The sequence below is a fragment of the Panthera onca genome, chromosome F1, assembly GCF_046562875.1.
Source record: "Panthera onca isolate mPanOnc1 chromosome F1, mPanOnc1 haplotype 2, whole genome shotgun sequence".
Taxonomy (NCBI): Eukaryota; Metazoa; Chordata; class Mammalia; order Carnivora; family Felidae; genus Panthera; species Panthera onca.
In genome coordinates, this window is record NC_138355.1 from 13,099,138 (window position 1) to 13,125,409 (window position 26,272).

Here is a 26,272-nt window from a genome sequence, read left to right on the forward strand (position 1 = left end):
AAATATAGAGGACAAACAGAGGATTGCTGGAGGGGTTCTGGGTAGGGGGGATGGCGAAATGGGCAAGGGGCATTAAGGAAGACACTTGGTAGATGAGCACTGGGTGTTATACACAGGAGATGAATCCCTGGATTCTACCCCTGAAATCATCATATGCTAACTAACGAACTAGAATGTAAATTAAAAAATAAAAATAAATTTTAAAAAAAGTTATTGGCAATTCTGACATACCTTGGCTTTATTGTCTGGAGGAAGCACTGAGTTAAACTGGGTTATAGAATCATCTGCTGATAGGTTAACGGCTTTAGGAGTTTCATCTAAGGCTTTAGAAATTCCTGTCGTCATTTTTGTGGAGTATGAACGTTACTTCAGAGGCCAAAATTGTAATAAAGTGTTTTTTAATGGCATTCAGTGGAATCAGTTGCTTGGTGTGACCGTAACCAGCGTGATGTGTAGAAGGATTATAGGATGTACGGACTGTACAGAAGGTCTTTCTACCATGTTGACCAGAAGGCCTCTCTGTCTGCCGCTTCGAACCCCTGAAGGGTCACTGTTAATTTTTATTGTGATTTGCTAATGAGTGACTTTGTGAAGTAAGTAGGACCTATGATAGAGGTATGTTGTGGAGCTACTGCTCTCTACTAAAAATAGTACAGAAAGAGTCTGTAGGGGCTGCCATACCATTAAAAAGTTATTAGCATTTTTATTTTGTCTCAAACTGTACAAGTAGAAGATTGTGTTTCCTTCTTGTGTAGTTTAGTCATGAGTTGACAAAGAATTTACCCTACTGAAGGAAGTAGATTATTGTAGGAGATTCAGAGGTAGGGCAGCATTGTGGAAGTTACTTCGATTAGCTTTTTTGCATTTAGGTAAATAAATTCAGGCCAAGTGTAGAAACGGTCAAAAAGAATCCTTTTTATAGTTTTATATTATTATTTTTATAGGATTTGTATTTTTATATTTTTGATATTATCTCTAGGCAACCTGAACTTTGTTTTGGAAAGTCTTCCTTGTATGTGCCTGTTCCCTCTTAATTGCAGAGCTTTCTCATAACAGATCTTTATATTTAAAACTAGTATTGTCAGATGCATTAAAAGAGTAATTTAGCTAAAAATTGTTTCATAATAAAAAAGAATTTTACAAAAACTCTATCAGTTGAAACCAAAAACCAGAGATATGCATGCTGAATATTAACCATGTGTTACAAACCTGAATAGTCCTTTTTCCATGTGCATATATATATGCCTCTAGGTATAGATAAAAGTGGAATCATGCATAGAACTCATCTAACATTCCTGTTTATATGCAAAGCACTTTACTGTGAAATATGGAAACTCTTTGAACTTTACTGACTTCTGTCATGAAGGCTAATTTTTTGGAACATAACCTAGAAATGTCAATGCAAATATGCAAGCGTATGTCTAAATTGATCAAAATAGGAAAGAATAATTGAGACTGAAAAACCTATAACTTAATATTGATCGTGCACACGTAACAAGACCAAATTTTGGAAATCCCAACCTGTATGTCATGTGCATGTACGTTAGGAATTTTACAGAGTTGCCTAACATTAGGTGGCAACCACATTAATTAGCAGACTCCAATAGCTAATTTTAATTTATGAGCGCCAGATTAGTAACGCTTAATCACTTACAGATATGTTATTGGTAGGTTGCTTTCAGCTTCAGATAACAGAAACTGAGTCTGTTTTAAGCACAAAGGAGCTGGCTCGGCTCACAGGACTGAGACCTGAAGCTTCGGGGACAGCAGGACTGGGGACACAGGACTGGGCTGTCCGTGTTGCTTTGCCCTCGGGTCCTTTCCCTGGTGGTTGCCAAAGAGCTGCTAGCAGCAGCCAGGAAGTGTGCTTCCTTGTTTGAGTCTAGAGATGGATAGTAGCTCCTTACTGTTCTCTAAAGGTGAGAATAACTGTCCCGGAAAGGTCCGGGAGAGCTCTCCTGGATTTCACAGGCTAGAATTGAGGAATGTTCTGGGTTACAGTCTAGTCCTGAATAAGTCGATAGCTCGGGGGTTGAGATGAATCATTCAGCTCTTTCCCTTGAGCCAAGGTCATTTGCTAAATGGCACTGCCCTTATCCAAATGGGGAGAGTTGGAGTGGCACCCCTTTGGACTATTAGTATGTAGTCAGAAGTGACACATCGAAGTGAATGGAATTAGCACCCACTGTGGAAAGTAGTTATAGAGGTTCCTCAAAAAATGAAAAATAGAAATACTGCTTGAGATTCTCTCTCCCTCTCTCCATCCCCTCTCTGCCCGCTCCCTCTCCCTCTCCCTCTCTAAAATAAAATGAAAAACAATTTAAATAATAATTAGCATTTTGGGATCGGTTCCGACCCACTAGTAGCACAAAGACAATACTTGGCCATCACTGGTGTATAGTGAGAGTGGACTGAGGACAGACCCTAAGAGAACGCAGAGCCTGTGAATCAGTCTTCTACTTAAATTTATTCTGTATTTATTTTTAATTATGAGCTTCAGAAGGCTATTCGTTTGCTCTTATTTCTTCAATTCTAACAGCCTATTTCATATTTGATTTACCCAGTGGTTTTTCTCCATTATATCTCTCTGTTAGTCTCTGGTCACTTTAATGTCACTACCATGGCTGTTTCTTTGGAGTGCTGCCCATTATCTTGAAATAGGGAAGGAATTATAAATGTATCCTGAAGTTAAAGGAAAAATGAAATGTGTGTTTTGTAGTACATGAATGATCGAAGTGTTAGATACTAAGGAAGAACTGCATCCGAGTATGCTTTTTTTTTTTTAAGTTCTTACAAGGAGTGAGGAATGTTAAAATTCATGACTCAAACTTCAGACTTCTCCCTACGTGCATATTTGATTTGATGTCTTGGAAAAACTATTATTCTTTTATTATAAAGGAATAAAGGGTAAAGTTTGCTAACCTGTGTCTGAAGACATCAGTGATTAGAAATGAGTCATGATTGGTAATAGACTATGAATGGTAGTGAATTGAGTGTCTTAGGTACGAGGACCCTCCTCTCCTTGAGTAATCATGAACAGACCCTTGTAATTTTTACTTTGGCTTGACACGTATAGGAAGGATAGGCATGATGAACCACTGCTAGTCTCTGCATCTTTTTTATAGGCAGTGAGATACTAGCCAACGTACTCAGTTGAGGCCAGTGAGTTCTCCTTTATGTTTTATTACTAAGCTTCACTTAGTTCCAAGGAGTGAGATAAAGCATTGTGTTTTCTTTTCTTTTTTTTTTTTTTTAAGTTTATTTATTTTTAGGGAGTCGGAGACAGCGCAAATGGTGGAGGGGCAGAGAGAGAGAGAGAGAGAGAAAATATCCCAAGCAGGCTCCACGCTGTCAGTGCAGAGCCTGATATGGGGCTTGAACCCATAAAGCTGTAAAATCATGACCTGAGCCAAAACCAAGAGTCGGATGCTCAACTGAATGAGCCACCCAGGTGCCCCAAACAATCCATTTCCTATTTCATACATCAGTCTCTTCTCAGGTTTGACACTGTAAATCAGTGGTTCTCGAGTTCTGGCATACATCAGAATCTTCTGGAGGGTTTGTGAAAGCACCAGTTGGTGGGCCTCTAATCCCCGAAGTTTCTGATTCAGTAGGTCTGGGATGGGGCCTGAGAATTTACATTTCTAACAATTTCCAGATGACATTGATGATGCTGATCCAGGTAGGTACTGCCCTTTGAGAATCACTGCTGTGAAAACATTTTCTTTTTTTTTTTTTTAATGTTTATTTTTGAGAGAGAGAGAGACAGAGATAGAGCATGAGCAGGAGAGGGGGCAGAGAAAGGGAGAGACAGAATCTGAACCAGGCTCTAGGCTCTGTTCTGTTAGCACAGAGCCCAGGGTGGGGCTTGAACTCACAGACCCAACCACAAGATCATGACCTGAGCCGAAGTCAGACGCTCAACTGATTGAGCCACCCAGGCACCCTGAAAACACTTACTTTTAATACAGCAAGGAACAGTCATACTGAATTTATTTAAGGAAAAGTACATGCTATTTATTACTGTTTAGATTAGACTTTGTATTGTTTTTCTCTCTCTGGTTGTCAGCTGTTACATTAAGTGACCCACAGGGAGTACTCTCTTGAATTATATTTCTTTAGTAAAAGCGTATTTACCATTTGGTAATTGGCATCTCTTAACTTTTCACAGATGACTATTGCTGCTGGGCCAAAAGCCACTTTTGGCCTAGATGAAAATACTTTGCATTATTTTGCTTGATGATCCCAAAGGTGGGAATTTTTTTTTTTTTTTTTGTATTTGTTCTTTACTAAGATACGATAATTATTTCATTCAGTGAGCATTGAGACTTTAACCAGTCTAAGGCCAGTACAACTCCTTTGCCATTGCCAGCTGTGCGTGTTTCCATGGAAACTCCATAGGGTCTAGCAGGATTACTGTTGTAAGGACCATACCTGGCTTATTTGCATCCAGTTTAAATTGGGGAGATTTCAAAAGAATAAAAGGTCTGTAGATGAGTCAATGGACAGCCAGAAAGAGCTTGTCAGTTTGTAACCATCATATTGGTCTAACTAAAGAGGAAGACTTGGGTGGGTATCCCTTACTATAGTTCATGTTTCTGGAGGGCTTTGGTGGGCATGCTAACGTCTCTATTTGTTTTGTGGATTTATTTGTGTCATTGTGTTTTTGTTTTGTTTTTGCTTTTGTTTTAGGAATATCTCTTTAAATTAAATATCCTAATTTATGTCCTTATTTAAATATCCTAACCTAATGATTTTAAAATTCTCTTAAAGAAAGTACATGTAGATCAGACTCTTAAAGAAAAGTACATGTAGATCAGACTCTTTTTCAAAGAATTTTCATTGCTTTCCAGTTATAATGCAATAGAATGTCTTAGTTTTTGACCACTGTTGCAGAATTATGGAAGAAGTTTATGTTGATCTGTACTTTGCAAGTGTTAGGAGCTACTGTGAACCCCTTCTCTCACAAACATAACTTTTTCTAAAAAGAAGGCAGTTTGAACTATTTACGTATTTGACTTTGTTTGCACCACTGAGCTTAAGCCTTTGTTTCAGAGTTTCATAAATGGTTAGGACCAACAGTGAATGTATAGAAAACAACTATATGGACTAGTTACATGAGCACCGAGTACAGTTATATAAAACTTAGAGGTTATTACTAATAAGTTATGCTACTCAGTCAGTTGTACGAATTTATCCTAGTCGGAGTAATTAGGCTAATTCACAAATAGCTACATAGTATAGGTATATGGCCAATAAGAGCACGCATACCAACTCCTCCTCCTTAGTTAAGGCTGCTTGGACTTTCTACTGATCAAGGTTCTAAGATATTCTGTCAGAGTGTGGTGGCCAGCCAGTGATGGTGAATTTCCATACTTGTGTGCGCCAAATATTGACATTTCTTATCTTCTAAGTCAGAATGTAGTCTTGTACCTTTTTTCCGAATATTTTACGGTGATAGCGATATGTATCAGTCTATCATCTATGAACATCTATGTGTGTGTGTATATATATATATATATACGTGTATATATATATATATATATATACACACACATCTGTGTATATATATATTGAAGTAGATGCTTGTAAATTTGGAAGGAGGTAACAGGGAGTTGGGGATTTTTTAATATTAGTGAAATATACTCTTTAAAGGAAATACTAGGTAGGCTGTGTTATTCAGTTTCACGAAAGAGTAGCACCTTCTAATACATGTTCCAAGAATTCTCTGATTCACCTCCATGTTCCTAAAGTAAGGGCAGGTGCTAGTGTCCCTGTTTTGTAGATAAGAAAATAGGCACAAGAGAGGTGCCTGCCTTTATTAATCACTTTATGTTTACGCAGTTAAACACACCCGTAGTTCAGCGTTGCCCACTATGTGTAATTGTTCCCTCTTAAAGTGTTAGGTTATTTTATACGGCTTACTCAGTGTTGCCTTTTTCTCTTTTTGTATTCATAGACTGGAAAAGTAAGAAGAGCTTTCCTGCCTTTTTAATTACCAAACTACTCTCAGTTTTCAATGAATCAATTCAAAGAAAGAATGCAGTCTTTCTATACCTGGTAAATATTTTCTGCTCATAAAAGCTATTAACTTAGTAGCCTCTGATAAATCCAGGTGTTTATGATGATTACCTTTAATTTTGTGGGATGACTATAAAAAATGACTTATCATATATATGATACTAACTCTGAAATTTATTTGATATTATTGTTATGGTGGAGTGATGCCTAGAATGCCTGTGCCCTAGCCAGCAACAGAAGCTAGTCTAGAATTGGCCCTGGTACTTAGATTAGGCTCTGTTCGGTTTATTGGGGGGGAAAGGTTGTGAAATTAATGCAAATAGGGTACATAAATATATTACTGAGTATCCTCTTTACTCAGATGATATAACATTAGCAATATTCCCTACGTGGTAGTTTAATAGAAGTACTTTGTCAATAATAGTTTTATAAAATTAATCTAGTAATCAGAATATTAAGCCTACCTTTTACCACTTGACACATGACCTAAGTGAAGATTAGAGAGATCAAATAACTTGCTGAAGAAAATTCAACTAGCCAGTGTAGACCTGAGGTCAGAATCTAGATCGGAGGCTACATATTTTGATTCCTACTCTAGGACCTTTAAAAAATCCTCGTTTTTTAAGTACCTTAAGTAAGAATTAACATGCCCAAGGGAGTAAACAAACCATAGTGACATTTCATATGGATCTTTTGTATAGCTTAGAATGTTAATGTAGGATCAGAGAAGATAGAATGGATTTATTTATGCTACATAAAGTATTTTCTCTATTAACAGTATTAACTTAGCTACTAGGTACTATTAAATCTTTTAGATACACTTTATTTAAGCGTGAGGAGAATCCTTGGGCATATTTTGTACCTGTTTTGCAGAAGAGGAAAATGAGGCTTAGAATGAGAGTGCTATAGCTTAGGATATTAGAAGTGGAGTTTAAACCCAGTTTTCTTTGACTTCAAAGCCCATGACTCAGCGGTGAAGCCTGAGGAATTAAAACTTGATCGTCCAGCCTATCACATGTTAACGGATACTGATTATGGAATAATTTCCTCTCCTAATTCACCCATTCAAAAATCTCAGCATTTTAGGGACATATGGAGGTAGTTAGGGGAGAAACCATTTCGTCCTCTGTAATGATTTTAATTATAGGAATCATATTAGCTATATTTATAATGTAATTGCAAGTTAGAGGTCTTATACCCCCTTTAAAAAAGAAAGGCGTTTATAAAATATTTGTATATTCTAAACATATGCTTAAAGTGAACTAATTTGAGCAGGTCCAAAGGTCTATTTTTGTGTGACTGAACATTTGTCTCCCGTGTTTTTACTTAGTATAGTCGATCATCGAGGAATGATTATTTTTGTAAAGTATTTTTAAAACAGATTTTTCAAAATTAGTTAAGTGATGAAAGAAATTGGTGTTACATTCAAAAATTAATACATTTCAAGTGTCTGGCTTGGGGATAAATAAAAAGTTACCATGTTAAATGGAATTGTAATGATGAAGATATAAAGAAAATTCCTTCTTCTTTATTTAGTAAAGTACCCAGAGTATCAGAGTTCGCCAAAACCAGGTGTATCTTTGCCTTAAAACCTGACCCAGCCCCTGAAACTCACCTTTCCCCCCCAGTCTTTGACTGATTTACCACCATCACCTGCCTGACCAAAAGAGGGTGGGGATGCATAGAATGTAGGTAGTGAGATACTAAAAATAACATTTTATTAGTAGCTCATGGGAAGTAACTTTTTTTTCTGGTAGCGTGAAATATAACTTATGTGCATTTTAATCTCTACCATTCAAAATGAGAAATGTACGTTAGATTGCCTGGTGTCTTTCTGTTTTAGGCAGTCGTACGTTAGGCCTTTGTAAAAGGTGAGATACGTTGACAAATTTTATGATTTTTTAGTTAAGTTCTTTGTAACTGGAGCTTACAAAGATGGTGTGACTCGTATCGGTACTATGACATTTTGAGAAGATTACGAAGCTACTCACCTCCCTGAATATCACTTGCAGATACTTGTCACCTGAGTAGCAAGGAAGGAGGGTCAGGCAGGGCTGGGGCAGCTAGTGTGGATTGAATTCCTGCTCTGTAGGGTATCTGCTGGACACATCCACATTTGTGCTCTCGTTTTTAGTAGGGGTGTCGAAGTACGAGAAGTAGAGCCAAGAGACAAAGAAAGCACAATGTGCAAAATGCGGCCTTGCTTTTTGTCTGGATGGTCGGCCTGTTCACCTCCCATATTCTGTCATCATCTGCTTTTGGCAGCATCAAATGCTGGTGGTGATGTCCAGGGGGCTGAATCACAGTTACCTGGGATTGCTGTTGTCGTGCTTATGTGGCCAGAAGGGCGTCAGTTTTTGATTTTTTTGCCGGGGAGGGCATCAGATTTTGAATTTGCGGGAAACTATAGTTAACAATACTGTACTACACACTTAAAATTGTTCTTAGAGGGTGGATCTTACGTCAAGGGCTCTTGCCACACACACAAAGATTTTTTAATGAAAAAGAAGGAGGGGAGGAAACGGAGGTGATGGACAAGTTTATGGCCTTGTTTGTACTTATCTCTAAATTTATCAAATTGTATACATTAAATATGTACAGCTTTATGTAGGTCAATCATAACTCAATAAAATTTTTTCAAAAAGAGTTCAAAAGAGAAAATCTGCATTTAAATGTTATTTAAGGATTAAAACATGAGAAAAAGGAAGAAATCAGCCATGTTCAGATACTGGTAACATTATTAAGACTCTGTTCTTACGTGTACAGCAAAGGTGATTTGGGGCCTGTGGATTAAAAATTAGTTAAGGTACATAGAAATGTTTGAGAGCATCACTTAAAATTTTTTATTGTAACAGGAGAAAAATCTTGACAGTGATATTTTTTAAATTATCAAGAGTATAATAATAATACCATTATCATTTTTATAATTCTTGATCATTTTAAAAATAATTTATGTTCCGATTTTAATTTTTAGAATGAACGTGAGAGATGGCATAAGCCCCATTTTTCAAATGAGGAAGTTAAGGTTCAGATGTCATGTGAAGTTTCCTGGGGATGCCATAGACTGGCTGGCTCAGAGAACCGAAATTTCTTACCTCATAGTTCTGGAGGCTAGAAATTTGAGATTAAGGTATTAGGATTGGTTCCTTCTGAAAGCTGTGAGGGAGAATCTGTTTCATATCTTCTTGTCTTCCCTCTGTACGTATCTGTCTCTGTGTGCAAATGTTCCCTTTCTATAAGGATACCAGTAGTATTGGATTGGGGCCCACGCTCCTGACCTCCTCTTAATTTGATCTGCAAAGACCCTGTTTCCAAAAAGGTCACACTCACAGATCCTTGGGGTTAGGCCTTTAACAGCTTTTGAGACGCACAATTCAACCCATAGAGGATGTTAAGTCTTTTGCTCAACGTCTCTTAAGTAGGAAAGTTAGACCCATCACATTGTAGTGCCACTAAAATCAGTTTCAGAAGAACGTAACGGTGTATCTATAATACCAACTTTTTTGAAATTTTTATTTTTTTTAACATTTATTTATTTTTGAGACAGAGAGAGACAGAGCGTGAACAGGGGAGGGGCGGAGAGAGAGGGAGACACAGAATCTGAAACAGGCTCCAGGCTCCGAGCTGTCAGCACAGAGCCGGACGCGGGGCTCGAACTCACGGACCGTGAGATCATGACCTGAGCCGAAGTCGGACGCTCAACCGATCGAGCCACCCAGGCGCCCCTCTATAATACCAACTTAAAATTAATTTTCTAATACTGTCTTTTGTCTGCGTAGATTTTACTTAAAATTAACCGAGTTTCTAAAGTTTAATTAGAGGAGCGCCTGGCCGGCTCATTCAGAAGAGCATGGAACTCTTGATCTCGTGGTTGTGAGTTCATTCATGCCCCACATTGGGCATGGAACTTACTTGAAAAATAAATAAATAAAATAGTAAAATTTTGTGTTGTGATGGGTTTCAAGCTCTTTTACTTTGGATCATAAGTCAGTGATATACCAGCTGTGGAAGGGTGTTTGGTCCTCAGTGCTTTCGTCCGGATTCAAATCTGAACTTCATGATTTGTAAGGTAGAGCTTTAAACTGTGTGCCCCTCCATGTCTTGAGATGTCCATCAGAATACTGTTCAAATGGTTTCAAGTGCATTCTGACTGTACATAATTTCCCGATTCTTTAAGAATTGTTGTGTTGTCAGTGTTACTGTGCACCTTGTGATCACAGATTGTTGTGGCATGAGGAGGGCAGGGCCCCACTAGAATAATCATAAAATACTGGCAGTTTGTTGAGCTGCTTCCCCCCCACACCCTTTTTTCTTTTCTTTCTTTGCTATTTTTTATTTTGACTTCAAAACACTCTCAGTACTTTAGTGAGTAATCCTACCAAATAAGGGCCCTCTGCTACATCGCTACAATACAGACATAAGATGCAAGAAATTAACAGTATTACTTTCCTGTCAACTAATCCATAGACCTGATCCACATTTGGCTGGTTGTTGCCATAGTGCCTTTCATAACAAAAGAACCTAATCCAGGATCGTACGTAGCATGTAATTATTCTATCTCTTTAGTGTTCTCCAATCACAGTTCCTTAGCCTTTCCTTGAGTTTCAAGACTATGTATTGGAAAAATACATTTTGTAGAGTGTCTGTGAACTCGGGTTTATCTGATAGTTCCTCATGATTAGATTCAGGTTATGCATCTATGGCAGGAATATCAGAGGGAAGTGATGCTGTGCTCTCAACTCCTCTTTTCTGATAGTGCGCAGTTTTGATTTGTTCCTTGACTAGTGATGTTATCTTTGAACACCTGATTAAGGTGACGTTCACCAAGCTTCTCCTCTGTAAAGTTACATCTTCCCTTTGTAATTGCTTAATATTTTGTAGAGAAACTGTACATTTTTCATCATCAAATTTTGGCCCACTAGATTTAGCATTTCGACTGAACTTATTACAATGGTTTCCAAATACCGACTTTCTATATTTATTATTTGGCATTCTGTAAGGAAAATCTTTCTCTTCCCCCTGTTGATTTATATCAAATGGACTCATAAGCTGTCATGAGTAAATGGTTACAATTTATTATTTTTGTAATTTATTTTCTTCGTGTTACCCAAAATTTGGTCAACGGGAGACCATTCAGACTTGCATCTGCGTCTTTTCCACATAGTCCACGATTTAAAAAAAAAAAAAAATGTTTATAAGTACAACATTTAAAAAGTGTTCAACACTTTAAATACGTTATTTAGTTTTTAAACTTTTATTATTGAGAGTGCGCGTGTGAGCGGGGAAGGGGCAGAGAGAGGGAAAGAGACTCCCAAGTAGACTCTGCACTGTTAGCACAGAGCCTGACGCAGGCTCGATCTCACAAACTGTGAGGTAATGACCTGAGCCAAAATCGAGAGTCTGACACATAACTGACTGAGCCACTGAGCCACCCAGGCTCATCATTTTTCCCATCATTTTTAAAGCACTTTCACTACTAACTTCTTCACTGAAACAGTAAAAGGAAAAATAAAATATAAAGTCTTAGCCTAGAAACCAAAGCCTCAGTAAAGAAGTAGAAGATGTAAAGAACTAAACAGAAATTTTAGAACTGAAAACTACAGGAACCGAAACAAAAGCCCACCGGATGGCCGCACAGCAGAGTAAAGGGGGACAGAGTGAACTGGAGAACAGAACATAGAAATTGCCCTATCTGAACAAGGAGGAAATAGAACACATAAATGAACAGAGCTGTGGGACCTGTAGGACTATGACAGAAAGACCACAAGGAGGAGGAGAGGAGAAAGGGGACTGAGCTAAAAAGTACTCGCAGAAAGACTGGCTGACGACTTCCAGAAGACTTGTTAGAAGACATAGGCCTACAGATTCAAGGAGCTGAGCAAGTTCCAAACAAGGTAAACCCGAAGAAGCAATAGTAAAACATTGGTAAACTAAGAGCAAAGGAAGAACCTTGAAAATAACAAGAGAGAAATGACACCTTTTTCTATGGGGAAAAATAATTCCAGAGATAATGGATTTCTCCTCAGAAATCATGGAGGCCAGGAGGCGGCGGCATGACGTTTTTTAAGTATTCGGAAAGAGCTCAAAATCCCAAGTACTGTATTTAACAGAAGCCTTCTTCAGGAATGAAGGAGAAATCAAGACCTTTTTAGATGAAGGAAAACAAAGCAAACTCGTCTCCAGTAAAGGTGTCATAAAAGAATGGCTAAAGAAATGACTTATGTAGTTTTAAATCCAACACAACATATCCAGGACTTGTGTATACCAAAAACTACAAAATGCTGGTGGGAGAACTAGAGGACGACACAGAGAAACGGAGAGATCTACTGCATTCATGGGTTAGAAGGCTCAACATAGGAAAGATCACTTCTCCCCAGATTGATATACAGGTTTAAATGTAATTCCTATCAGATTCCCCCTGTGATTTTTTTTTTAGCAGACAAGATTATTCTAAAATTAATGTGGGAATGCAAAGGAATTAGAATAGCTAGCAAAATTCTGAAAAAGAAGAGGAAAAAAAATCATTTTCTATAATTTCAAGACATGTTATATAGTTGCAGGAATCAAGCCTGAGGATATTGGTTGAGAAATTAACATATTAGTCTTTGAAATGGAATATAAAACCCAAAAATAGGTCTGCACAGGTGTAGCCAACTAATTTGTGACTAAGGTACAAAAGCAATTGGAGTAAACAGAGGAAGGATAATATTTTGGACAAGTGATTAAAAAAAACATTTAATCCTCACACTAGTGAAAAACATGGAAAACCTTTAGGACATAGGACTTGATGAATAGTTCTTTAAAAAAAAATTTTTAGGGGCGCCTGGGTGGCTCGGTCGGTTAAGCGTCCGACTTCGCTCAGGTCATGATCTCACGGTCCGTGAGTACGAGCCCCGCGTCGGGCTCTGTGCTGACCGCTCAGAGCCTGGAGCCTGTTTCAGATTCTGTGTCTCCCTCTCTCTCTGCCCCTCCCCCGTTCATGCTCTGTCTCTCTCTGTCTCAAAAATAAATAAATGTTAAAAAAAAAAATTAAAAAAAATTTTTTTAATGTTTATTTCTTTTGAGAGAGAGAGAAAGAGAGGGAGGGGGATGGCCTGGGAAAGGGCAGAGAGAGAGACTCACAAGCAGGCTCCACACTGTCAGCGCAGAGCCTGACATGGGGCTTGATCTCACGAACCATGAGATCATGACCTGAGCCAAAATCTAGAGTCGGATGCTTAGCCGACGGAGCCACCCAGGTGCCCCAACACTTGGTGAGTAGTTCTTAAACATGACACCAGAGGGGTGCCAGCCTGGCTCAGCCAGTAGAGCATGCAACTCTTTTTCTTGGGGTTTTAAGTTTGAGCCATGTTGGGTGTAGAGATGACTTAAAAATAAAATCTTTTAAAAAACAATAACACCAGAAACACAGCCTACAAAAGAAAAAAATTGGTAAATTAGATTTTATCAAAATTAAAGTTTTGCTGGGTGCTAAAACTTCTTTAAGAGGACGAAAAGGTGATTCTCTCTCTTCCCCTTTGTCGCTCATGTGCATGAGTGTGATAAGTAAATAAACTTTTGTTTTTTTTTTTTTAAAGAGGGAGGCACCTGGCTCAGTCCATTAAGTGTCCAACTCTTGATTTCATCTCAGGTCATGATCTCACAGTTTGTGAGTTCGAGCCCCACAGGCTCCATGCTGAATGAGGAAACTGCTTGGGCTTCTCTCTCTCTTTCTCTCTGCCCCTACCCCACTCTCTTCTCTTCTCTCTCTCTCTCTCTCTCTCTCTCTCTCTCTCTCTCTCTCAAAATAAAAAAACATTAAAAAAAAAAAAAAGAGGATGAAAAGGCAAGTTCCCAGTGGGAGAAAATATTTGCAAAGCATGTATCTGATGAAGGACTATTATCTATGGTATGTAAAGAACTCTCAAAACTCAACCCTACGGAGAAAAAGGAACCCTTGTGCACTCTTGGTGGGAATGTAAATTGATGCAGCCACTGCAGCAATCAGTTTGGAGGTTCCTGAAAAATTAAAAACATAATTACCATGATTCAGTAATTCCATTACTGTGTATTTACCCAGAGAAAACAAAAACACTAATTCAAAAAGATATATGCACCCCTGTGTTTATTGCAGCATTATTTGCAATAGCCAAGATATGGAAGCAGCCCAAATGTCCGTTGATAATGGATTAAGAAGACGTGGTGTATATACGCACAATGAAATATTACTCAGCCTTAAAAAGGGGTGAGATCCTGCCACTAGTGAAAACACGGACGGACCAAGAAGGTCTTACGCTAAATGAAATAAGTTAGAGAAAGACAAATATTGTATGATTTCACTTATACGTGCAATCTAAAACACGAAACAAACGAATAAACAAAAAGCAGACTGAGACCTATAAATACAGAGAACAAACTGATGGTTGCCAGAGCAGAGGGAGCGGGAGGATAGGCAAAGGGGTAAAGGGGAGCGAGAGAAACAGGCTTCCAGTTAGGGAGTAAGCAAGTCACAGGAATCAAAGACACAGCATAGCGAATATTGTCAATGGTATCGTAGTAGCGTTGAATGGTGACAGATGGTAGCTACACTTGTGAGCATAGCATAACATGAAAGCTGTTGAATCACTGTGTTATATACCTGAAACCAACGTAATGTGTGTCAAGTGTACTCAAAACACACACACACACACACACACACACACACACACACACACACACAATGTTCATTAGAACATTAGAAAAGGGAGATTTTTCTAATCTTTTCTAATCTAAGAGAGAAATCTAAAATTTCTCTCTTTTCATTAGAAAAGGGAGATTTTTGTGGAGTTCTAGAAGAGTCCAAAAGAATGGAATAGACATGTCACTGAAGAGGATATACACATGGTTAATTGAGCATATGAAAATATGTTTTGTTATTAGTAGCCATTTGGGAAATGCAGATTAAGACCATCCTGAGATATCACTACACATCTGTTAGAACAGCTAAAATGAAAAGTAACAATATCAAGTGCTGGTGTAGATTTGAAGAAACTAGACCCCTCATACATTGTGGGAACCTAAAATGGCATAGCCGTTTTGGAAAATATTTCAAAATTTCTTTAAAAACTAAATATGCACTTAGCATGTGACCCAGCAATATCACTTCTTTTAAAGTTTTTACTTATTTATTTTTTTTTAATAATCTCTGCACTCAACATGGGGCTCAAACTCCCAACCCCAAGATCAACAGTCCCATGTTCTTCCAACCGAGCCAGCCAGGTGCCCCCAGCAATATCACTTCTATGCATTTATCCCAGAGAAATAAATAAAAATTTGTCCACATAAAAATATATACACAACTATGCTTTACATATTACAGATGAGAGTCATTTACCAGACATGTCCTTTGCAAGTATTCTCTCCCAGTGTGAAGCTTGTGATTCAATGTACATCCCAAATATGAGTGTTTATAGCACCTTTTTTAGTAATAACTCCAAACTGGAAACAACCAAGTAATCTTGCAAGGTTATTATGTTGAGTAAAACCTGCTACCCTCAAATGGTCATATAGTGCACGATTCCATTTGTACAGTATTCTCAGAATGACAAAATTATGAAGTTAGATGACAGATTCGTGGTTGTCGAGGATTCAGAATAGCCCCAGGAAGAGGAATGGATATGCCTATAACTGGGGTAGCAGGAAGGAGTTCTTTGTGATGAAATAGTTCTGTGTTTTGATTGCAGTGGTGGTTATGTGACCCACCTACACATATGACAGTAAAGTGACATAGAACTATACATGTCATTGAACTATACATACATTGACTTTTATGTCAATGTCATTCGCCTGGATTTGATAGCATATTGTAAGACGTAAACACAGTTAAGAACAAAAGAGAGAGATTATCATTGCTATAGGATTTCAGAGAACAAATAGTTCCTTGACGAGAATGGAAGATCTGAGGTCAGTTTTTGAACCTGTCTTTAGAGGATGGGTAGACTTCTCAAGAGTTGATACAGGGATGAGAGATATTTTAGACAGATTGAAAGTCAGTAAATGTTGATATTATTAAAACATACTAGGGGCGCCTGGGTGGCTTAGTCGGTTGAGCGTCCGACTTCGGCTCAGGCCATGATCGCGCGGTCCGTGAGTTCGAGCCCCGCGTCGGGTTCTGTGCTGACAGCTCGGAGCCCGGAGCCTGTTTCAGATTCTGTGTCTCCCTCTCTCTCTGACCCTCCCCTGTTAATGCTCTGTCTCTCTCTGTCTCAAAAATAAACATTAAAAAAAATAAAATAAAATAAATAAATAAAACATACTAATAACATCCAGTTAGTCGGAAGAACATTTTAGTTCAGTGGGAGAATGTGTCTTTAAATTGTATATCTCACTTAGACTCTGGGATACTTGTTACCCTTGTGTTTTCACATAAATTTATGAAACCTGAGAGTGAGAGAGACATAAAAAGAGAGGACGAAATTACCAATACCATAAATGAGACATAATGGTTCAAAGGACAGATGGGAATAATAAAGCAGCGTGTGATTTTGAGCAAAACAAAGCCTGTATCTCATGGATTTAAGAAATGGAATCAGAGAAAAAGTTACATTGCAGTTGTTAAAGTAGGAGAGCTCTAATATTAGCCAAAGATGTCAAGACAAATTATAGGCTTGTATTAAAGCTGCATAGCCACCTGTTCTTTTTATTCCATGGAATTTCCATACTTGGTGATTATGTTTTTGGATGATCGCTTCATATTTCTTTCCATTCAATTGTAAGCATTCTGTGGCTCAGCATTGTATCCCCAGTTCCTATCCCAGTGCCTGGCAGCACCTTGTAAATATTTGTTGAATGTGCTCATGCATGAAATCAGTAACTTTGCAAAAACTGTTGAAACTAGAACAAAGAAAAGACAGTTATAGAAGAAAAGAAACAGGATGATAAGATAGACTAGACAGACACATTAATTTTTTTTTAATGTTTTTATTTATTTTTGAGACAGAGAGAGACAGAGCATGAGCAGGGGAGGGGCAGAGAGAGAGGGAGACCCAGAATCCGAAGCAGGCTCCAGGCCCCGAGCTGTCAGCACAGAGCCCGACGCGGGGCTCGAACTCACAGACTGCGAGATCATGACCTGAGCCGAAGTCGGACGCTTAACCGACTGAGCCGCCCAGGCGCCCCTAGACAGACACATTGAGTATGACGGCACACCTTTATTAGAGCAACGTGACGTTAAAGCTTTACAACCAAGAAATTCAGGATTGAATTGTGATGGTATGTTCCCTAAAGGATGCCAGGGTGTTAAATGGAGCACTAGAGGAGCCGCGATGATGACCGTGGCAATGTATGTTGGCAGGGGTTAAGGAAGAGCGCAGAAGCACCAGCCACTTAATACTAGCCGCTCTCTAGTGTGGTAGCTTTCTTAACAAGCCAGCACTTCAATGACTCATTAGATGAACCGATGCCTTGAGGATCCCTGCTTGAAACACACTGTCTGATGCCCTGCAGCATGCCGAATGCCCTTCAGTATGTCTGTGCATATCCGCTGCTACAGTCGAGTGGCCGTGGTCATCAGGATCATTACGCGCTTGTGCTCCCAAGCCTGTTCAGGCTGGTCGCGTTTCTTATTTTAGTTACACGGTTTGAATCATTATTATATAAACTAAGGAGAAGAACAGGAGGAGATGATGTTTCTATGAAAACTTAAGTCGAATGTTTTGAAAAGATTAGATAAAGGGCAATTACTAAAAAATACTGCTAAATTGGATGTGAAAAAAAGAGCTGTAAAATATTAGGGATGAATTATTCTTTTTAAAAAAAGAAAAAGATTCTGTACTCAAAGTGCTTGGTGTTTCTTTTACGTTCCCGCCTTACGTTTAAAGAAGCTCTTCAATCTATGGGTCATGAAGTCAATGTCGTAGGTTGAAATCAGCAGTTAAAAAAAAAAAGCCTATTAGATTGCATTACATCTAGGAAGGAGCATTGTTTTGTGAAATTTTTCTTGAGTTTTTTGTATTCTTAATATTTATGTGAAATGTGCAAAGCTTGAAAAACAAAGCGTAAGAAATTGAAACTGGAAATACTAGAGCAAGTATTAAGGACATGATTTACCCAAAAAGAAGAGAAAACCCAAATTAGTGGATTCTGATTTTAAAGCATCAGGCTTTGGTCCACCATCAAAAGATTGGTAAATGAATACATATTTAAGTACTTTCTGGTAGCATGAAATGTTTAAGGTATGTATATAATGGTTTCATGATATTTATTTTAAGTTGATCCTTTTAATTAACCAACTACAAATCTCTGTATCATGGGTATGAGTTTCAGCATATTTTATTTTACTTCTTTTCCTCTCATGCCTCCTTGTTATGTCTTTCTCCCCCCTGCTTTCTTTGCCACTTACTGGTGTGACCTAAGAGTCGTTCTCTAGGCCTCAGTTTGGTTTTTAGGAACTAAGATTATCCTTCAGATCTCTTGTTGTTTAGCGGTGCTTACTTGCCAAATTGATCAAATAACTTCTGTCTCGGTGTTTGTCCATCTAGAGTTTTAGGAAATAGCAGACATGCCATTTTCTTAAATCTTTTTTTTTCTTAAGCACTAAAATCTCCATATTGCAACCTTAGGGGGCACCATTCACATATACTGTGAAATACAGTACATAAGAATAGTGGCAGTGGCGGTGCTCATACCCATCACTTGATTCTGGATCGAAGAAATTTTCAGATCCTCAGTGTTCTCTTGTATTTGGGCCTTAGTAAATTATTTTAGGCTGTCTGTGGGTGATGGGTTTGGGGATGAGTTTTTCTTGATAAGGTAACAATTTATCATTCTTGAGATACTGAGGTATTTTTACTACCGAGCATCTGCTGAAGCAGTGTCCTTGCTTTCTGTAAACAAGCTAGTAAGGCGACTCAAGTAGCGGTGGATTTTGGAAAGAGGTGAAGACGAAAAAGGCTGTTGGTGTGCAACTGAGATTGCCTAGGAGTGAAAGCAGTGGAGCTAGGAAATGAAAAATCCCCCGGAGAGGCAGACACGAGGTGCGAGGGAACGGTTGCTGAGTTGGACATTCCCTCCCGCATTGGACTAGGTATACAGGTGTCGAGGACAACCTGTACAAATAGCTGCTCCTCCGGAATGTCACCAGGTTGGAACTTGATGATTTTGGTAGGTGGAGTACAGGCCGACCTCAGTTCACTCATACACAAAGGATGTGTTTTAAAAAGCTAGTTTGTAGTTGAGTTGTCATTGTCCTCAGTTGCCTTTCTAATGAGACCGAGACTGGCCCGTGAGATCATGAGTAAAAGATTACTCTAATACAGATAGTGTTAGCCATGACCTCTGGGTCCTGGAAGAGCATTTCTTCTCCTTTTTAAAGAAAGGGCTCCAGGGTGTCTGGCTGGCTCAGTTGGAGGAGCATGGGACTCTTGATCTTGGCATCATGAGTTTGAGCCCCATGAAGAGTGCACAAATTACTAAAATGAGAAGGAGAATGAAAAATACTCAGCTTTAAGCATAATTTTGAAACAGTGTGAATCTTAACTTTGCCCTTTCAGCTCCTTTTTATACTTCCACATACTGATGTTTTCTATTCTTTTCTACCTTTGTGATCCCTGTGTGCCCACCCCTGTCCCCTGAGGCCAGGTAGGCTAACCAGCATTTCTCTTATACGAGTATTTATTGGACTCTTTCCAGTGGGAACAATTATTACCACACTAATCAACTAAATGAGGTGTTAAAGGAAAGCAGTTGAATTGGATTAATTTATGCTGAAGTGTGAATGACTGACAGCCCTACAGACTTCCCAGAAATTCTTTTCTTTTTTTTTTAAAGGGTATTCTTTTTAGTTTTAATTTGATATTTCGGACAGAGGACCAAATAAAGTGAACATTTGAGCTTTGGGGGAAAAGCTGTCTTCTTTTGGATCTAACTGTGCCATGACTGGGGGAGTGCAGGGGAGAGATAGATGGTGGCCCCCCTCCCCCACTCCATCTGTAGAGGCCTAGACAACCTTCTAGTATTTAAACCTGCCTTTTAGAAGGTGCAGAGTACCTATATCAAGAGTGGCAAGTAGGAGTTTTCTTGTCCTTCCCATTGTAACAAAGTCCACTGCGTGGGCGAGGCTTCGTGTCACTCTGGATAGCTGCATCTCAGTGCAGCCTGCTTTTGCCCCCCCTTCCTGTTCCTGGAGTGAAGACGGTGGCCTTTGCAGTAGAGGGGAAAGGGGTCCCTCTCTGGGTAGCAGCCCATGTGAGTTGGTGAGCCTTACGCCCCCTGCTACACAGAGACCCTGTGGGACTCTCTTGGCCTAAGGGGGGTTGGTGCTTGGTTCTTGCGCTACCAGGGTCCTGCCCCTGCAAGGGTACCTTCCAGGGAACACTTCTTAGTTGGAAGTGATTGGCTGTAGCTCCAAGTCCGGCTTAGCTGATTTACGAAAGGCCAAATTAGTATAAGAAAGGTAGTTTAGAGGTGTTAGCCGCATACAGCATGAAAAGTAGATGGTGACCTGAAGCGATCTTATATAGTAAGTACAGGCAGTAAATGTAAAATTTTATGAAGGCAGAAGAGGAGAGAAAGAAAGATATACTGCTATCTACTATATTCCAATCACATTCATCATTGCTTCTAATATTTTCTCACCAAGTAGAACTTGTGTAGAGCCCAATGCATTCACAACTCATTTGAATTTCATATTTTCTTGTATAATGTATTCTTGATTGTTTTACTACAAAGTGTTGCGAATTGTCATCGAATGAAATTGGTGCTCTTGAAAGATGTAGCATGTTTATCCTGTGTTGCGATGTCCCACCCCCCCCACCCCCCCAGTGGCACAGCTGCCTCGTGCTCCAATCCATGATCTAGTCTAAGAGGCACAAGCACGTTCATCCGCACCGCAACCTCATGAAAAAGACTATCATTTTACAGGTGAGAAAATTAGGGTTCAAAAAGGGAACGAACTTAATCTCACTGGTACTGAATGGCATTGTTAAATTTCTCCCCTAAACTCTTTCCTCATGTGGATTTTGTGATTCTGTGAAACAGAAAAACTGACAATAGAAACAGAGTGCATATCGAAAAGTTAAGAAAGTTTTTGGTTCTGGTCCTAGCTAATTTATTGACTTTCAAAGAAATCCTTTTAAAGGTCCCTAATAGAAGTCTCGTCTTGCATTTCCACATATGCGGGTTGAGTTTAATTCCAACCTGAATGTTGGAAAAAGGGACATACAGATTTTTAAAAATCAGACACTCGGCATGTTTGAAGACTAGTTCTAAATAAAAACAGTTATTAATGGGATAATACCCTGGAGAACTCTCCTCAGTTGTAGTGCACTCTTCCGTGTATCGGGACATACTTGACTTTTAAACACAAAATCTTTGCCACCAATTATTAGTTTCCTCACTACATTGAAAACAAGCCATTTTAATTTGCTGCCTTATTCAAGCCTCCCCCCCGCCCCCATGCCTACCACCTCCATGAAGGTATAACTTGGCCACAATGTGTAATAACAGCCAAGATCTCAGATTCTGGTGTCAGCGAAATCCGGTTTTAAAGTCTGACTCCAAATTATTAGTGTAAATAGTGTAAATTAGTGTAAAGTGCTTTAGCCCTCTGTGCCTCAGTTTCCTTTTTCTCCTCCCCCCCCCCCCCAAAGAGGGTAGTAATACCTACTTCATGGGATTTTTTTTATAAATCTTCTGCTGAGTTGTCTATGGTGATTACAGTGGAATGTCATATTGTAATGCCTCAAAAGCTTGGGGCTGATGTTTGCCTTGTAAATTCACTTTAAATTGAATAGATACATTCTTCAGCAAAGAGAATAAGTGTGTATATTCATATACATTTGGTGAAATTTACTTAAATACTAATTAATTTCATAATTTATATGATCTATTTTTTTGATGATTGATATTGTAAATAACAAACCATCTTCTACTTTAGATTGATTTTGATGGAGGAAGGACACCGCACAACGGGCAGCATTTGGCTAATCTATTCTGTGAATTTGATAGTATGAAGATATTTATAGATAGTGAATTTCCATACTCTTGAAAATAATTTTACAGCTCTTGCACTGCTTCTGGATTTATATTGTTGCCTTGTTTTAAAGCAGGACTTTCCCCAGACAGCGTATGTTAATATTTGGAAAATTCCCTATCAGTGGGCTAGCACCATCGTGACAGCCCTATGTTCTGCTTCTACCTTGCTAATTGTTTCCTTGGGATTATTTGGATTGTGTAGAAAGCTTTTTGCAAATCCTCTTATTACTGAAGTCATTGTTGCCAGCAGGAATAAGATTAAAGGTGCTTAAGTCTGTAGAGTTGTTTCTAATTTGTACGTGTCATTTCAGTGCCATTTTAACAGAACTCTGTCTCTTGTCTCTCCCTTCTCCCCCGGTACTATCTCAAGTTAGGTCCGAGGAGCCAGGCCATTGGAAGAAATCTCATTTTATCCTCCTAATTATTATGCTGGCACTCAGGAGATAATTTTTCCCTTCATGCACTGCCAATTAATATGCAAATGGGCTGATAAATATTTATGCAATGATTTAAATTATGCAGGGAGTGCTTTCAGTGTGTTCTGTAAATGAATTGTTCGTGGACTTCAAAGTGCTGGCTGCTGTGCTAACGAGGAGAGATTTGCATACGGCCCTAATCACACGCATACTGATTAAGCTTCATTATGGAAACTGCCAGCTGCAATCTTTGTTTCTATTTTATTACAAAAAGGGGAACTTTTCATGCTTCAGTTGCCTTGACAATGTCAGTCCTAGCTGGTAGGAGAGACTAAAACTCCTCTGAGCAACTGAAGTTTCCTTATTCAGTTGAAGATTGCTATGGTGTAACTGAAGTTGTATTTTCCTTCTCCCCCTAATCCACTTTCCACCTCCCACCCTTGTTCTCTGAAGAACATAGTGTAGATTTGTTAGAAATAGTAGTACCTTCTTTCACCCACCCCAAACTGCTACCTGTTTCTTCCTTGCTTTGGACTGTCTGAACCTCTAGAAGATTTCACAGCAATGCTGGACTGCAGTGACTATGTTCTAGGTGGGTACCAGCACAGTTCTTTCTTATAAGCTTTAATATGGAAATAGCGCGTGTGGGGTTGACTATGCATAAATGCTTAATCGCATATGCAACCACCTCGGGGGGAGGGGGAGAGGTGGATTGAGCGGAGAAGGAGGAAAGCATTTGCAGGGCAGGAGCATACTTGAATTTGCAGTAGGTCCCTCCCTACCACTAGCTCTCCTGGTTCAGAGGACATTTTCTGTAAATAGTGTGGATTTGGAATTCGTCTTGAACGGAGGACATTTTTGCTTTTTGGAAGTATCTGTTGGGAGCATTTCATGTAGTTCTAAAAACACTCTAACTCGGAAACAAGGTATAAAGTATGCCTAAATAATATGTACATATTAATAAAAAATGCTTTACAACCTAAGGGCGAATGTCTTCTATAAAAACCAAAGTGCATAGTGAAAAATAAGGTGGAGCCATAGTGCAGAATGGCTCCCAGAAATACTGATGCAGAGGGTAATTGCGGTGGTTGCTGCAGTGGGACTGTTGATCAGTTTCCAGATTTGAGGAACTGTCAACTTTTCAAATGTTGGCAAATATCAGCCTTTCCTTATTTTTTAAAAAATCAACTTCTCTTCTTCAGAAAACAATGTTAAGTGCTGGAAAGCCTATTTTAAAGTTTTCTCTATAGAACAACAAGCCTTTTAGGGAGGGGGATGTGCGGCTTGATTATATAAACTGTCTTTGGTAACCGAGATTTAAAATAGATTGAGGCACTTTGGTTTTGAGACACACTGTGGCTCACGGGGTGGCCCTATTTTGTGTTGAGTTTTGTCTGTGTGCACACAGTTGTTGAAACCTCTCCGGGTCACTCTGGTCACCTGGACAGTCAGATGACACGAACTCCAGGACTTTGATAACTCACGGTTTAAAATCTTTGCAAGTGATTTTTTTTTCTCTCTGTCATTTTTCTCACTTAAAAAACTGAGCCCCACCCCCACCCCCTGCCCATCTCCTTCACAGTTGCTGAGGATAAAATTAAATGATAGTTCTGTCAATGTTTATACTTTCAGGCAGAAGGAATGGCCCAAACTCAAGGCAGTAGTAATATTTGTAAAGCACAATAAAAACCACAATTAAAACAAAAAACTGATGTCAAGAATTCAGTCCAATCCCAGAGCAGTTTGTAAACTGTTATTAGACTCATGCACAGCTCAGTGTGCCCAGAGAGAAAAAAAACTTCAGATATCAAGAAAAGAACTTGGATTTGCTCTTTTACAAAATCTGCTAAATTGGGAACTCAAGGAAGGAAAGGAAAATACCTTTTTGAAATATCTTTAGCATTGTATTTTAGAATTAGAAATTGTACCTCTATTATTTGTAATTAACAGTAACTGTCATTTGCACAGTCTTCACATTGTTGTGCAGCTAAGTCAGAATTTTATTTGTATGTGTATGTGTAACGTGATTTTGTTAAATGTCTTTGAAGCTCTTTGCAATTCAATAGAAGATGCTTCGAAGATTCAAACAGAATACCTGTGACATCATCTTTAATTTAGATACGTGGAAATTAGGGTATGAATTGCACAGGGACAGGTTCCTGACTTGTTAAGAATTATGCCTACTTCTTTGTACAAAGATACGTGGAAACATTGTTACCCTCTTCTGAATGTGAACTGGTTCATATTTTTCCACTTTTTTTTTTTAACATACATTCTAAAGGAAGCATTTTGGTTTGCTAACATTTGTTGTGATCTTTGCTGACTTTCATAAGATTTTGTTTAAGTCATTCAGAAAGCTGATTTTCACTAAGTTGTACACCTGTTCCTTTCAAACCCTGGTATGCCTTCGGTGACATTTAAATTTTTCTGGGCAGTAGGGGTGAGGAAATTGTAGAACCAGTCTCATTTATGACCACAGATTGTGAATTTGAATCCTTTACACATCAGAGGGAAAAACCAAAGATGTGCTAGAACTGCCTGAAAACCGTAAGACCAGCATCCGTTTTAAAAACTTACTAGAAAAACTATTACATGTCTTCCAGGCTGGAGATGAAATTTATGGCAGGAGGACTCTTGATTCTTTCTCGTCACTTACACATTTGGATAAAGCAACCATGGACAGCATGGTTGGGACTTGTGATGACTGATTTCCTAGTTAAACATTGAAATGGATGACAAAATGTACTTTTCAGTAAAAAAAAAAAAAAACCAAATATCACATCATTTATTTATTCTCACCTAATAATTAGAGTTAAGTGATTCTTAGCCCAGTAGGGGAAAAGGGGGAACTTGCTGGATAGTAAACTCAGTTGATTACAAATACGCAAAGTTTGGGTTTACAGTAGAAATAGAATAAGGTGTATATTAAATGTATATTTAGTTTTTACTCTGTTGAAAAGCGGGAGAAAAGCAGACTTGTTCTTGTGTCTTGCAGCTGTTCTGGGATACCTAATATTGCTGGCTGAAAACTTTCTACTGTGAAAACCTTCATTAAAGAGATAACCCTTAGGGAAATAAACCCATGTCAGCAGGTTCATATGTGATATCAGATAGGTAGTATAATTTTTAGAGGGGTGTGGTTGTGATTCAATTTTGAAATTGTTAGATATATCTGTTACGCCCTGTGGTACAACTTCTTGTAGTGGTTTATGATTGAGGTATGAATTTGACATATTCTTACTTTAACACATGGTTAGTTTGTCTGGACGGGGAGTAAATACGGAGATATTTTTCTTAGACACCCTTTCCTTTTATTCTGCTAGGTTGAGTTACTGCCAGCCTGTTACGAAGATTACCAACAGATTGTTTTGGTTTGATTAACAAATACCTTTGCTTATGGAAAAAGAAAATTTTGAGAATAACGTGTTTTACTTTGTAAGGCACTTTGCCCCAGCTTTGTTTCTTTAACGTATTTTAGGCTTCGTATTATATTTACTTCTTTTACATGTCAAATTCTATTATAACTTTTTTCAGGTTAGATGTCTGTTGTCTTTGTTAGAAGAATGTTAAAATTCTTTAGAAAGACAGTTTATTTGTGGATTGCATCAGGGTTAAGGGAAGTCCAGAATTTCTCTCAGATAAACTTTCACGATAATTTCCAATGTTTTAGTGATGACACTGCCTGCCTTTGAATGTAGGACTGTAACATCACTCAGTATGCTGAAACCCTTCCTTTGCCACACTTTTGCCTCCCTAACCACATGCCCAATTTTTAAAAAACCTCATTCACCTCTGATTCATTGCAGACTCAAGAATGAATAATCCGTCAGAAACCAGTAAACCGT

At 38.6% G+C, this 26,272-nt stretch overlaps 1 protein-coding gene across 4 annotated transcripts in view; it reads left to right on the top strand.

The window, feature by feature from the left end:
- Window positions 1–26,272, top strand: part of POU2F1 (POU class 2 homeobox 1) — a 188,063-nt gene that overhangs the window by 82,823 nt on the left and 78,968 nt on the right. For 2 of the 4 annotated variants that reach the window (XM_060643404.3, XM_060643405.3), the window contains one exon: window positions 26,234–26,272. This exon is cut by the window's right edge and continues 27 nt beyond it. In XM_060643404.3, coding sequence (XP_060499387.1) covers window positions 26,234–26,272 — 39 coding nt within the window. Of the gene's footprint in view, window positions 1–5,959; window positions 6,061–22,720; window positions 23,020–26,233 lie in introns of those variants that run through there. The other 2 variants (XM_060643408.3, XM_060643406.3) reach the window with 2 other exon arrangements.